Below are 15,303 nucleotides of genomic sequence, written 5' to 3' on the forward strand. Positions count from 1 at the left end.
TTCCTTCCTTCCTTTCTTCCTCCTTCCTTCCTTTCTCTCTCTCTCTCTCTCTCTCTCTCTCTCTCTCTCTCTCTTTAGCAGCATTGGGGTTTATACTCAGGGTCTCTCTCTTTCTAGGCAGGTGTTCTTCCATTTGAGCCACACAGCCCATTTTGCTTTAGTTAGGTTTCAGACTTATTTTATGCTTTTTGTATGGCTAACTTCACACCACAGTCCTACTTACAACTCTGCATAACTGGTATTGCAGTTGTAAAACATCATGCAGATTGTTTGTTGAGTTGGGTGCATTACTAACACTGTTGCCTAGAATAGCCTTGTAATGTGATTGTTCTGATTTCCTGCCTCTTGAGTAGTTTGGATGATGAATGCAAGCCACTATATGTGGCGCAAAAGCTTAACCTTTTTCATGAATGATTTCTTAATTAGAAGTGTGTCCTTCAAGTATTTAATTTGTGACCTTGGGCTGTGAAAGAGTGTGGAGGTTGGTTCTAGAGTTTTAATGAGATGCACCTTGATCTAAAAGCACAAATGCATTCCATGCATATGTATACACACTGGCATATTTATTACACCGATATTTATTGTATACTCATTCTACTAACATGCCTCAGTGTTATTTATGTGTGTCTACATATGTGTGTGTACAGTGGATGCCTGAACTCATGGATAATCCTGAACCTTTTTGTATTCTAAATTTCCCTGTCTATACATACCTCCAATAAAGTATAATTTATAAATTAGATACACTGAGAGATTAAAAACCATAACTGGTGATAAAATGGAACAGTTATAATAAGCACTGTAATAAAAGTTATATGAATATTCTCTCCCAACGTATCTGTTTGTCTCTGCATAAAGTGATATTTTGGGCTTGTGGTTTATTGTGGAGAACAGAGAGTTCAGACAGTGAAGCCACAGATAAGGGGAAACTATTGGACTCTTCAGCACACACATGATCTCTGGACTCTCTGAATGTTTATTACTGGACTTTAAGAGAGGGGAAGCATGCTGTAAGTTGGCGGCTGCTGTTTATTTATTGGCTGATGCAAGATATGCACAGTGATGGGACTTCACCTCCACTTTCCTTCTGTAAGCTTTAAACTGCTATTGGAGTTAAACTTGATTTTTTTTCTTGTGCTGATTCTGGGGCTTGATACTCAGGGTCCCTGAACTTAATTCATTCATGGCTGGCACTCTACTACTTGAGCCACAGATCCTCTTCAAGCTTTTTAGTGGTGGAGCTAAGATTCGTGTGGGCACTTTCTTACCCAGGCTGGCTACCAACCAGGATACGCTCAGATCTCAGCCTCCTGAATAGCTAGGATTACAGGTGTGAACCACCAACGCCCAGTTGCCACAATAAAATTTGAAAATCAGCAAGTGCTGCTCTGGGGTTAATGTTTAGCTAAGACACCAAATTTCCTGAAGAACTTTTACTATTGGGACAGTATATGACATAAAAATCATTTTATGCTATCCACGCAGTGAGGCTTGGTTACAAAAATAACAGCATTTTTTCTGATTTGGCAAAATGCACTCTGAGCTAAAGCATGTCATGTGGTCATAACCTAACTTAAGATGCAAATGTAATTGAAATATTCTTTTCTTTTTTTTTTCTCCAGATTCCTTGGTGTTACTCAGTTTTCACCTACCCATGCCAGAAAGGCATTCCCATGTTTTGATGAGCCAATCTACAAGGCTACTTTCAAGATCAGCATCAAACATCAAGCAACTTATTTATCTCTATCCAACATGCCAGTGGAAACGTCCGTGTTTGAGGAAGATGGATGGGTAACAGATCACTTTGCACAGACTCCTCTCATGTCCACATACTATTTAGCCTGGGCAATTTGCAACTTCACATTCAGAGAAACTACCACCAAGAGTGGGGTTGTAGTAAGTACTTTTTTTGTCATCTAATAATATCTTTTGATAATATACCGCCTATTCAGTAACCTGGTTAACAAATTAGTCATGAATCATTAATAACCTCTTCATGTCTTAGATAGCTCAATTCTTTCCTTAATGTTTGAGATCAGTGTGGCTTCTCGGTTTCTAAGAGTCAGAGAAGAACTCCTTTTCTATACCCCGCCTGCTTATTCCTTTAGCCATTTCATTTCCAAACCCTCTTATCCAAGTCCTCCATCTCCATCCCTACTCCTGGGCATCTCTAGATCAGCTACTGTTTATACTGGGAAAGGCCCTGTGACTTTCTGTTGTGAATTACTTCTGGTATATGGAAAATCTGACAGCTAATATAATAAACTCCATGTAAGCCACATGTATAGAATGTAAATATTTTACCATCTTGTTTTCAATTTCAGTTGTTGCCATATGGTTTGCTATTAAAGAGCCCCTTAATCCCATTGCCTTTCCCTCTCCCTCAGAGATAGCCATTGCCTTGAACTTGCTGTTTGCATTCTCTGTGAGCATTATTGTACAGTTATGTGTCTACTAACTTGTGAGATATACTGTGCTTAGCAATTTATCTCATATTTTTTGTTATGAATGTTATTCTGAAACTTATTTTTGTCTTGTATTTTCTGAAAGTTTGAGATACAGGGAACATGATCTGAATTAAATGTTCAATTGCAGTTGGGTGCCAGTGGCTCATACCTGTAATCCTAGCTGCTCAGTAGACTGAGATCTCAGGATTGAATTTCAAAGCCAGCTTGAGCAGAAGAGTAACGAGACTCTTATATCCAATTAACCAGCAAAAAGAAGGAAGTGGATCTGTGGCTCAAGTGGTAGAGCACTAGCCTGGAATACAAAAGCTCAGGGACAGTGCCCAGGACCTGAGTTCAAGCCTCAGGCATAAGGGCATGTGTGCATGGGTGTGGGCACACATGTTCGTGTGCATATACACCCATACCCACCCAACCCCCCCACATATACACACCACATATGCAAATTCAATCTGATTCTTTTTGTTAATTTTCACTTGGGAAAGCATAATGTTGTAGGCACTTTTTACATATGATTGCATTATATTATACTAGGGTTGGCCATGCTGAATTAATAACTGCTTTTTGTTTCAGTGTTTTATACACTAAATATGGCTTTATTTTAATATTCATATTAATTATGAAGGGAGTATGAGTTTCTTTTTTCTGAATAAGTACATTGAAATTTAATGAGATTGTATAACTTGTCCAGGGTCAAATTGGTTTGATTCTGAGTTTCTGGCTCTCTTCTATGCCCTTAGATGCTTTCTATTTTATCCCTTCACTTGGTTTTTAATTTTGTGTGTGTGTGTGTGTGTGTGTGTGTGTGTGTGTGTGTGTACACCAGTCTTGGGGCTTAAATTCAGGGCCTGTCCTTGAGTTTTTGCCTTAAAGTTATTGCTCTACCACGTGAGCCACAGCCCCACTTCTGGCTTCTTTGATGTTTAATTGGAGATAAGAGTCTCATGGAATTTCTTTTTTTTTATTGTGAAAATACTGTACAGAGGGGTTACAATTACATGGGCAAGATAATAAGTACATTTCTTATCAAGCATTGTAGCCTCCTCCTTTGTTTCCCCTTCCCATCCCTTCCCATCCTCCCCCCACCCTCCACCAATCTTCCCCCCACCCCCGCACCAAAGTTGTAAAGTTTGTTTTTGACATAACAACTTGTACATCTCATTGTTGCAATGGGTTGACGTGTATCCCTATTTAAACGATTTGTTTTTCCCCTTCCCCTCCACAAATTATACCAACATCAAATACAGTGAAAGCAGGGGTTATACCATGGGGGAGGGACATACAAAGCAACAAAGAAATCATCTTATAAATGTGTTAGAAACAATCGCATGAAAGAAAAAAAACATTTGAATACATATCTTAGGGTTCATTTCCCTAACATCAATTTATCTGACCTTTTCTGTTAGACTTAGACATATACTAGTTATTGCAAATAAGGGAAACCATGGGACCTATGTTTCTTTGGGCCTCGCTTACTTCACTTCATATAATTTTTTCCAAGCCTTTCCATTTCCTAACAAATGGGGCAATGCCATTCTTTCTGATGGAGGCATAGAATTCCATTGTATATAGATACATTTTCTTGATCCATTCATCTACTGAGGGGCATCTGGGTTGGTTCTATATCTTAGCTATAGTAAATAATTTTGCAATAAACATAGTTGTGCTGGTAGCTTTAGTATGGTCTTGTTTGTGAACATTTGGGTAAATGCCCAGAAGTGGGATTGCTGGGTTATAGGGGAGCTCTATGTGGAGTCTTTTGAGGAACCTCCATACTGCTTTTCAAAGTGGTTGAACAAGTTTACACTCCCACCAACAATGCAGTAAGTTCCCTGCTGTCCACATCCCCTCCAGCATCTGTTTCTCATGCAATTTCTTACTCAGGCTGGCTTCCAACCTCTATCCTCAGACCTCAATCTCCTGGATAGGTAAGATTAAAGCAGTGAGCCACCAGCACCTGCCCCTTTCCTTGTTAATAAGAGAAGTTAGCCTGTGGTTCTTTCCATCCCATGACCCCTGTATTTAGTGTTATTTGAATGTAACAGAATAGGTAGATATTTATATTTTTAATTTGTAGAGTTCATAGCTTTGGAACAAGTTTTTGAAAAGTAGTTTTGCATAAAAATCATTGTGGAATTTATTTAAAAATAAAATCTTCTAGCATGAAAAATAATGCCATAATTGAAAAATTATATAGTGAGTTCAGGTATGCAACTATTACAATAATACCCTAAATGGTGACTATAGAGGGATAGCAGCATTCTCCTCTTAGGGCTTAGGATTATTTGAAATGTTGAATTCCAGTGTTGTTTGTTGATGTCTTCTATGGACATTTCAAGGCTGTACTCATTGGACCATACACAGAAAAGGAACATAAAGACATCTCATTTCCTTTCGTGTTTTCAGAAGTTGATGATTGACTTGCTGTGGGTCAGCTAGCATAAAGTACATGGGGAATGTTTTCTCTAGTATATTTTCTTTTTTAAAGTATTTAAAAACTTTTCATAGCCCTACAATTAGGCTTTTGAAAGCCAGGCACACTCTAATTCTTTAGGTGTGATTTTTACGGGAGTTAGAAATAAGAATCTCTAAATAATTAGCAAACATTTAAAAAATTCCTAATTAGTTCTTATATGGAAAAGACAGCTTACTACCAAAGAACATCAAAAGGTTGACTAAAATAAAGTTTCAGGTTATATAATGTAAAAATACCAAAATCAGTAAGAAGGAAAACAAAATTTCCATTGGGAGCTCCTGTTTATCAACTGTGGAAATACAGTTTGAAACTCTACTCTCTCTTCCTGTCACTCTTTTGAAGTCCAATCTATTTTCTTTACACTGCCTTTCCCCTTTATTACTGGGAACACACGGGAGTGACATTTCTCAACCCTTAGCAGCTGGAAGGAGAGGAAGGTTTAGCTTTCGAATCTTGGATGTGGAGTAGTTTTGTGAAGTCCAGGTCGTCATTTCAGATCAGAAGCTGAATCAATTATTTTGTGCTATGAGAAGGGAGCGTGAGCCATACATTAGTAATACACAGCTGGGCTGTAGCAGTGGCCTTTGTGTGAATTTTTGAGGTGTCATCATCACCATTTTTATTTGTTTCCCAAACTCCCTACACTTGGCTGAACACTATTTTAAATAACTACAAAGCTAAAATGTCTAAGCTCTCACTCATCAAGAGCCTGTGAAAACATCCTTTCTCTGAATCCAAATCTGCAGTTGAATTTTCTTTGTTGATCTCAAAACTGGTCTCAATTTTTTTTCTAATTGAGCAATTGCACATAAATTATCTCTGGCTTTGAAAAAAATCCACAAATCTTATAATACTGGGCCCAGAGTTCCCATTTGGCAGTATATTTTCATTCAGTAATTTTTCTCAACAGGTATTTATGGACCGATCACCAGACAATGTTCTAGGCTTTCTAGATGTGGCAGATAAACAAAGCTGATGCGCCTGTTCTCTAGGAGCTTGCAATCTAATGACAAGGAGAGTTGGTCTATAAACCTGTAGCATGCTGGGTAATGAATGATAGGTCCTATGAAGGAAGTCAGTGCATTCATCTGGATGGTGGTTGACTCATTCATATGCTGCATTTGCTTCCCAGTGTAATTTAATCCTGGTCCAACTACTTATGTTCTTTTGCATTGAGTCCACTTCACTGCTACGTTTTACCTGCTTCAATCCTGTGGACCAGGAATATGGAACGTCAGCCCACAGGTCATGTGAGACCCTTGAAGTCATTTTTGTCTGACCCTGCCAAGGCAACCACAGAGGAACTTCAAACTCAATAGATCCAGGAGCTTTTTTTCATAGCAACCTAAACATCAATACATCAATCTAATGTCACCATCTCACCATGGAGAAGCAGCTCTAGACATCACATGAGGTGTGGATCAATTAAATATTTGACTAAGTATGGCAGGCTAATTTTTAACTTGATAATATTGTATGGCCTGTGAATGATGCTACATAAGTCAAGTGGTTCTTGGGAGAGGAAAGGCTCTCCAACCCTGCTATATAGATTTTAATTTTGGGCTCTCACCCAGGAAGATAATTCAGAAGGGTAGTCAGGAAAATGTGCACAAGGAAAGCAATTGTGAGTCAGTATCAAATAATTCTCATGAACCATCAAATAGAAGTGATAGAAGTTCAGTTGATTTAGAACAGAGAGACATTGGTCAGGGTTGGAGTCTGGAGATGTACTTCATAGAAGAGAGGGGAGTAGGTAGGCCCAGAACAATGACTAGGTCCCAAGATGCAGATACATATATAATGCTTAGCAGGAGTAATGTTAACAAGGAAAGATATAAAGGTAGAGATATCCTCATGATAAATAATAGTGCATATAGATGTAAACCTGGAGTTTAGAATCAGATAACCTGTTTCAGAATTTCTGCCCTGCTTCTTCACAACCTTTGTTAATTTCCTATCAATTCTTTATACTGATTTGCTTGTTTAAAAACTGAAAATACGAATCTGGACCTTACAATGTAGGTCTGGTTACTATAATGCCGTAGCAAACTACTGCAAAACCGACAGACATAAAGTAAATGGTTTTCTTTTTCTCAAAGCTCCTGTGGGTTAGGACTTGGAAGGGCTCAATGGGAGTAACTTTGCTCAGTAGTATCTCAGGCCTCAGGTAGAAGACATGATGACTGGGGTCACCTCATGGCTGTGGCCAGTATCACTTGGGCCCATTTTTGCCTGGAAGTTGTACAATTAGTCCACTGGTGTCTCAGCTGTAGCTGCTGGCTAGTGCATCTACATGTCCTCTCCATGTGGCTTGGTATTGCTCAAAACCTGGTGTCCTCAGGGAGGTAGTTCAGTGTCTTGAAAGAACTTACTGGAGGCTGTAAGGTCCTTTATGACTTGATTTCAAAATTCACACAGAAATACTTCTACATTCTGTGGATTACAGGTGGATCAATAGGGATAGTTTGGAGCATAGATGCCAGATCGCAATAGAAGAGTGTCAAAGGATTTGTAGATGGACTTGTTTTAAACTTAAGGCTCTACTCTTTGCCAAAAATTGTTTATTTCCACTTCACATAGAATAGATACCTCCAATAGGTGTTATCCTATTAATAATAGCAGGCTGAATTTGAGGTCTATGATATCACCAGCGAAACCAGGACCAGGTACAATTGAGGTGATTTGAATTTGTTTTCTGAGGATAGTGTCTCTTACAAAGGAAACCCAGTGATACAAGTGATTTTCTTTTGCCCATTGTACCACCCACTCTTCAGACAAGAGTGGGACTGGAATATGATTATTGCAATAGCCACTTCAAGAAGGGAGGAAATGGGAAGTTGTAGTAGTCACTACCCTGTAGCAATTCTCAAATCCAACTGGTCACATGTTGGCAATTCCTTATCTTGTGCTGCTCTTTGCAAGGTCTTCCTTGGTATTTAAGCCCACTCTTTGTGCTCTTAGCTTTACATTTGAAGGTCTTTATTATTTTCCAAATAAAAACTCATTTGTGTTTACAATTGAACAACATCAGCTTGCTTTCTACCAGAAAAAAATTTGCTGGGTGTCCAAAAACCAATACTTAGTTTGTACTGACTCTTACTTTAAGTCTAAGCAAGTGTGCTTATGTAAATTGGTTGCATTTTTAGCAGCTTATATCCATTCATTAGACAAGATCATATGCATAGATCTCTTTAAGATGAAACTTTGCTGGGCTAGGAAGTGGCTCAGTGGTAGAGCACTTGCCTTGCATGCATGAGGCCCTGGGTTCAATTCCTCAGCACCACATAAGCAAAAAGAAAAAAGCCAGAAGTGGCGCTGTGGCTCAAGTGGTAGAGCGCTAGCCTTGAGCTGAAGAGCTGAGGGACAGCACCCAGGCCCAGAGTTCAGGCCCCACAACTGGACCCAAAAAAAAAAAAAAGATGAAACTTTGCTGGTCTTGAGGCTTTGTGGAGTAAAGATTCTTAGATATTCATTGTTTAGAAAAGACCTTGTGAGGTATCACTCTTTTATTGGAAAAAAAAATTTAAGGCATAGGGCACTTCTTCTGACTTCTTTAAAAAAATCCTGTTTTTTTATGCTTAGACCATGTTTTCCTGATAGTGCCCTGCATTTTTAAATGTTTCTTTCTTATTTGTTTATTTATTTATTTATTTATTCATTCTTTTTCTTTTTACATCACTTTATTCTCTGAGCAACCTGTGTGAGTTAACAAACCCTCACATTGCCAACTGTTGTAGGAATCATATTCCTTCTTACATGTACCAAAGTCTCATATCAGCAATGAGTTCTGGGTTGCAAAGAGGATTTACTGTTTGCACCTGTCTGTAAGGCTTTGTTACAAATTAAACACACACACACACACACACACACACACACACACACACACACACACACACACACACACACAAATGCTCCTTTAACGTTTTTTATCTGAGAATCTTCTGCCATCTTGTGAAGCTGAGAAGAAGAAAGGGTTTTAATTTTAAATCTAGTGAATCCCAGCTCTTTTATATTTCCTTGAAATTTTACTTGAAACCTACACGGTTTATTCTTATACATATCTCTGGCTCCTTTATAAAATTCATTGCCAGTGAGAAGAAATAGTAGCACTTTTCAGTGTTCTGCCTGGAAATCTCTTTAGTTAAAAAATATACTTCTGGAGTTGTATTTCTTATTTCCTTTGTACTCTAACAGGTTTGCCAATGTTTCTTCTGCCACATAACAAATTCCCTACTTCCTTGGTTTTTAATAACATTTACCCTACTATCCTGCTATCCGTTAAGCCCTTAGCAGCAGCTCTCAGTGCCCATGAGCTTCTGCTAAAAATACCTGCAAAGATTTTCCTTTTCTTTTTCTTTTTTTGCCCTCTCTCTAGTCCCAAAACCAATGCTATATGGTTTTAGGCTTTGGTTATCGGCACAGTCCTATTTCCAAAACTTGTTGTGACCCATATTGCTACAGAAGAAATAATTTTAAAACTTATCAGAGGACAAGGGAGGAACATGCAGCGGCCATATACCCAAGACAATATGTTGGAAATTAGCTTTCCAACTTGAAGGTGGGGGGGGGCGGGAAAGTAGGAGAAAAATGAGGAACAGGGTACCAAGTTTGACAAGAAATGTACCTATTACCTTACTTATATAACTGTAACCCCTCTGTACATCACCTTGATGATAAAAAAGCTAAATTCACCCCCCCCAAAAAATGCCTTATCAATAAAAGATACTTTAAAGTGCTCATGGATTCTGTGGGTCATGAGTTTAAGAAGACAGAGTATACTAATTCAGTCTGGAGCCTCATTGACAGGGGGTGACCTGATAGCAGGAACCACAAGGCTGGTGGGGAGATGTCATCTATACTCCCTGTCTTTACCTGATATTGGCTGAAATCTGATGTGGAACTCTGATCTGGAACATCCTTAAGGGGTCTTTCATTGTGTCCTAAGATGCTTTTTCTTTAACACCTTGGTGGTCTGATGTTGTTGAACCTGTTTGCAGTGATGAACACCTCTGAAAGTGAGAGCATAAAGGAGGCTCTCAATGTTTAATCCATTATAAACAAGCATATAGGTTACATTAAGCACCATATTTTCATCTTTAAATTTTTTTTGGCAAGGCAGAAGTTATATTGTCCTAAAAATAATTTTGATCCAACCTAAGAATTTGAAGTGTCACATTCTGTAAATTCTGTTAGCTATAAGCTGGTTGGCCCAGATTCCAGGGATGCCGACATAGATGATATCCACTTCTAATAAGAATAGGATCAAAGACTGTGCAGCTCATGTTTTAAACTATCACTGTTATTCTATAGGAGATAATGTATATAAATTCAGTGACACATGCCTGAAATAGTACACATTCTGATGATCACAGTTAAGTTGATGAGATAGTCAGATACCACATAAGGTTGTAGTGATGTGTGAGTTTCAGAGATGCATGGAAAATAGTTTGTGGAAGAGCTCAATACTGGTTTATTCTTAATATTTCATTCAGTAAGACACATGAAAAGTTAAATTATAAATATTATAATATTATAAATAATATAATATTATAAACAGTATGTTATATGTTATAAATATTTATAATTTGATAACCTACAAAAGGCATGCAAGATATGTGGATAAGGGGAGATGAAAAATAGGATCCATTTAGCTAAAATAACTCAGATTGGAATGGTTACAATTGAAATGGAGAAGACAGTGTAGATACAAAAGGTATTTGATGAAATAAAATGTAAGACCCTCTCTATAGACTCTTACACAGTAGTTTGGGTTGGCCTGACCTTGGGCTTTCTGCCTCTCATCAACCTGCTGAGTGCTGGAAGCATATGTCACAGGGTTCTCTTTTCTTGTGAACTGTATTCTTCTAGTCTTTGGTTCACTTGGGACATGTTGCTGTGCAGAGCCCAAGAGAGAACAAATACCCAAACTCATCAAGTTCCACTCTCATAGGGAGTTTGTTTTCCTGGTTTTAGCATGACATAAGCTTTAAGAGCTTTGTGGATGGGAGTATAGACTACAAGAAAGAGGTGTTTTCCAGACTAAGGATACTGGGGAGAACTGGGTATATTTGCTGTAAATATGTCTTCTAGTTTTACTGTTTGAATTAATCACCATAGAAAAGATACACAAATTTTACGGTGGTGATGTATTTTTATGTACACCTACATTTAGGGAAAGGACACAGCATTCATTAATAGAGTGTACATTTATTTATGTTTGATACACTGTTACTGATGATATCCTGTATTTATACTTAAAACTGTGTAGTTTGCTACTACAAACAAAATCAGGTCTCACTTTAATAAGAGAATTAGATGAACGTAGTTAATGTAAACCGAGCAGATATTCTACAAAAATAAAATTATATTACTTCTCAGATATTCTGTTGAGACTGCCATTACAAATAATAGCCCATAGAGAAAGAAAAATAGTAATGAAAGAGTTGAATCACAATCTATTTAGGAGTAGAAATTGAGGCTTTCTGGCTACCCTAAGAGTTAGTCATCTACCTCTTCTGCACACTTACACTACTTTGCTCACTCATCTCTTATAGCCATTAGTCTGCTGTTGACATTTTTTTCTGGATGTTTTACTCCTTTAGACTACCCATAGTTACAGCTTCTTTCTATCAGGGAAGCAAAATCTCTGAGTATTGTTGTCTGTCTGGACATAGCTAGGAAATAGCTGGCCCTATCTGGCTCGGCTGAGAGGTCAGAAATCAGATGGGGATGATGCCATCCAATTCCTTTCTGCTGCATAGAAGAGATGGCTAAGTCAGGCATGGGTCATCCAGGTAGGTATGCACCAGTGTGAGCATTCTATATGGCTGGACCAGGGTTTTGGAGTATTTAAAAAGTAAAAGAATAGGGGCTGGGAAGGTGGCTCAGTGGTAGAGCGCTTGCCTTGCATGCATGAGGCTTTGGGTTTGATTCCTTAGCACCACATAAGCAAAAAGAAAAAAGCCAGAAGTGGCGGTGTGGCTCAAATGGTAGAGCGCTAGGCTTGAGCTGAAGAGCTGAGGGACAGCACCCAGGCCCAGAGTTCAGGCCCCATGACTGGACTCCCCCCCCCAAAAGTAAAAGAATACATTGATGAACTTCATGACATTCATAGTGTGGTAGGATCAGAGTTGATTGGTTTCATTAAAGAGTGAATGTAGCTTGAGGAAATAGGTATAGTGAATACAATGGCTTTCTGTGTTCTAGTTAAGGTGAGGGATAAGAAAAGATATTTATGCATAGCTTATGTCAGGCAATTTTTTCAGATAATGGAAGAGCTGAATATGTAAGAAGAGAACAAAAAGTTCCCAGACATTCACCAAAAGCTAGCTAGTCTTTAATGCCTTATGTGCATTAAGGAAGTAGTAACATTCTTTTGCCTCTTTCTGTATATTTTAAGAAGTCAGGAATGGGAATAGAGAAAGCAGATATTGGGAGATTGAACCCTGGGTGTGTGTGTGGGGGGGGTTGGGAAGACATACCTGGTCAGTAATGAGGATGGCAAAACATCTACACTGACAATAACAACATTGTTGAAATCATTGGCCATGGTAAACAGGAAGCTGGGAAGCAAAGGAATTCATAATAAGAGTGATATTCGTTTTAAAAAATGGACAAGGAGCTGCATGCTGGTAGCTCATGCCTATAATCCTAGCTACTCAGGAGGGTATGAGCTGATGATTACAGTTTGAAGCCAGCCCAGGTAGGAAAGTCTGTGAGACTCTTATGTCTCATTAACCATCAAAAAGCTGAAAGTGGAACTATGGCCAGCCTGAGCAAAAAACTAGGGGACAGTTCCCAGGCCCTGAGTTCAGTATTGACATGTGTGCAGGCACGCACACACATGTGCATGCACACACACATGCACACGCGCGCACACACACATGCACACACGTGCACACTCCCCACACACACAGTCAAGGAGAGATGGAGAAGTTGCCATGAAAAGAAAAAGCAAGAGTAGAAAAAGAAAGTGAATGTGAATGAGGTGTGAAGATGTGTAGAGGAGGGTTTCAGATCTCAAGATGAGTTGGAGGAATTTTGAATTTTTAGAAAAATTTTATTTTCTTGTAAAGATGCTATACAGAGAAGTTACAGTTACATCAGTAAGGTAATGAGTATATTTCTTGTTGAACATTGTTACCCCCTCTGTTTTTCTCCTACAATTCCTTCCCTCCTCCACCTCCCCCACTCTTTCCCCCACCAAAGTTGTAAAGTTCATTTCCAACATAGTGTCTTGTGAGTATCATTGTTGCAATGATTTGTTTCTTTTGTATGTTCTTCCTTCTATGGTGTATCCCTGTATTTGATTTTGGTACCTTGCATCGTGTATATACATTTATCTAATTCGGGGGGAAGAGGAAATAACAAAATGCTGAAACAAGGACTCATTGCTACAAGGAATTTTAAACTTCTTATTGCAAAGTTGGAGGGAGGAAGAGGACCAAAGGTAAAAATCAGGGAGTAAGCAAAGATAAGATAAATTTGAGTTCATCTTAGAATTAACGTTCACGAAATGGAGGAAGGATTCTTCAGAATGCTGGTTGGAAAGCTCCAAGCTAGACTTCATGTTCTTCAAAGCAATGTGGGAATACCACTTACATGGAAAGAGGATTGGTGAGAAGAATGAACTCCAAGAGAGGAAAGTTTTTTCGTGGGTGTAGTTGAACAGTGATGTAATACCAGCACAAGCTGGGGAAATGCTGAGGCTTGTTTGTGGTTGAAGGTGGGTGAATGAAGAGCTATGGAAAGATCAGAATTGTGAGCACAATTCCTGGGAGTCAGGAGTTTGCCTAAAAGGTAAGAGATGTTGAAAATAAGGATTATTTACTCAGCAGGCAGAACAGTAGACTGGAAGGATGTGTTAAACAACAGAAAGGAGAACTAAGAAGGCCAGATTTAGTTATTGGAAGCACTTATAGAACTGCTTATAGAACTGCCCACCCCAGAGATTTCCACTGGAATATTGCTGTAATGGAGTGTGCTTCAGCAAATCTCTATCCCCTGGTGGCTGGCTGGGGCTGATGGTAGATTCAGTGATGAATGTTAATGGGCTTTGTTACATAATCCACAATTTATCAAATGCCCTGAGGTTTGAGACTCTATATATTAAGGAGGCTAATAGAAGCTAAAGGGAAATAGTCTAAGTGAAAAGCAAACAAACCTGCAGAAGGGTTGGAGAGTATAGAGCACTCCTTTCTGGAGCATGCTTGAATAATGTGTGTGATAGATTGCTGGGCGCACAGCCAGGTATATTTCTCTCTCAGTCGAGAGAGGGCAGGAATGATGAGTGCTCTGATATTTCTTTCCCTAGTTTTCCTGGAAGCAGTTTGGGTGGCTCAAGTGGAGGCAACCAGCTCAGAAGGCTCTTCAATAAGCTTCTATGCTATTCATAAGAAAGCAATTGCCCATAATCTGACATTTAACATGGTTTGCCTTTTATTCTTTCTGTGCTACTTACTTCCCTTTTGACTTCAGATTTACTATTCCTTTTTACTTTTCTGTCTTCTATTTTCCTTTATTTCTTTAGGACCTTTACCTTAAAAGACTGTTTGGTCTAACCCTTTCTTATGTAAGAGAAGTAGAATGTTACATTACATTGCGAAGAGAAGGGTGAGACGTGAGGAGGGAGGTATTTTGCAGGAGCCAGTTCATGAAGGATTGTATGTCATGCTTAGGAATTGTGATGCTATCCTTTTCCCCAAAAGATCTTCAGTCCCTGTTCTTCATTATTAACTTCACCAGGGTCTGTTTTCCTGTTGCTGTTTCTGCTTAAGACTGCCATGCCCAGGTAGCTCAACTTTCCTGAGAATTAAGGGGTAGACTTTAACTGGATGAACAGCAAGAGTGAATTTCTTAGGTCTCGGCTGGTATGGAAAAGTAGCCAGCCTTTTGCATCTTATTTCTTGTGGCCCAAACAAAAATCTCTGGGTAACCATCATGGCATAGATCAAATGATGAGATGAAAATCATACTTTAAAGACTGATACTATTTGAATGGATTCTTGCAGGTTAAGATACTGAACTTCACCAAGACCAACCACGATATGTGGTTGAAATACATTAATATTTCTGGAGATGGAACTTACATGAAATAAAGAGAAAAGTTCTTTTCTGAAGAATCAAATCTGAATATTCCCAGTGGAAGATATTGAAAGTACTAATAGTACTGCTTGTCCTCAGCTACTGTCAGCTACTAATGTTTCTTGACTTTCCCATCAGAGCAGATGGCAGGGGGAAACTCACTGGGTCTGTGAGATGTTGCAGTTTTCTGATCAGGTTTAATCTGGAGAGGAACTGGCAAATATCTAAAACCAATCACACTCCATATGTACTGTTCACTTGGAACTAATGATTGTTTAT

The 15,303-nt window shown here is 38.8% G+C and overlaps 1 protein-coding gene across 1 annotated transcript in view; it reads left to right on the top strand.

The window, feature by feature from the left end:
- The window catches only part of Trhde (thyrotropin-releasing hormone degrading enzyme), a 372,401-nt gene that overhangs the window by 13,199 nt on the left and 343,899 nt on the right, over positions 1-15,303 (top strand). Inside the window, exon 3 of the mRNA XM_013018686.1 lies at positions 1,623-1,896. Within this exon, the coding sequence (XP_012874140.1) occupies positions 1,623-1,896 (274 nt within the window). The remainder of the gene's footprint in view (positions 1-1,622; positions 1,897-15,303) is intronic.

The sequence above is a fragment of the Dipodomys ordii genome, unplaced genomic scaffold, assembly GCF_000151885.1.
Source record: "Dipodomys ordii isolate 6190 unplaced genomic scaffold, Dord_2.0 Scaffold3, whole genome shotgun sequence".
NCBI classification, from domain to species: Eukaryota; Metazoa; Chordata; class Mammalia; order Rodentia; family Heteromyidae; genus Dipodomys; species Dipodomys ordii.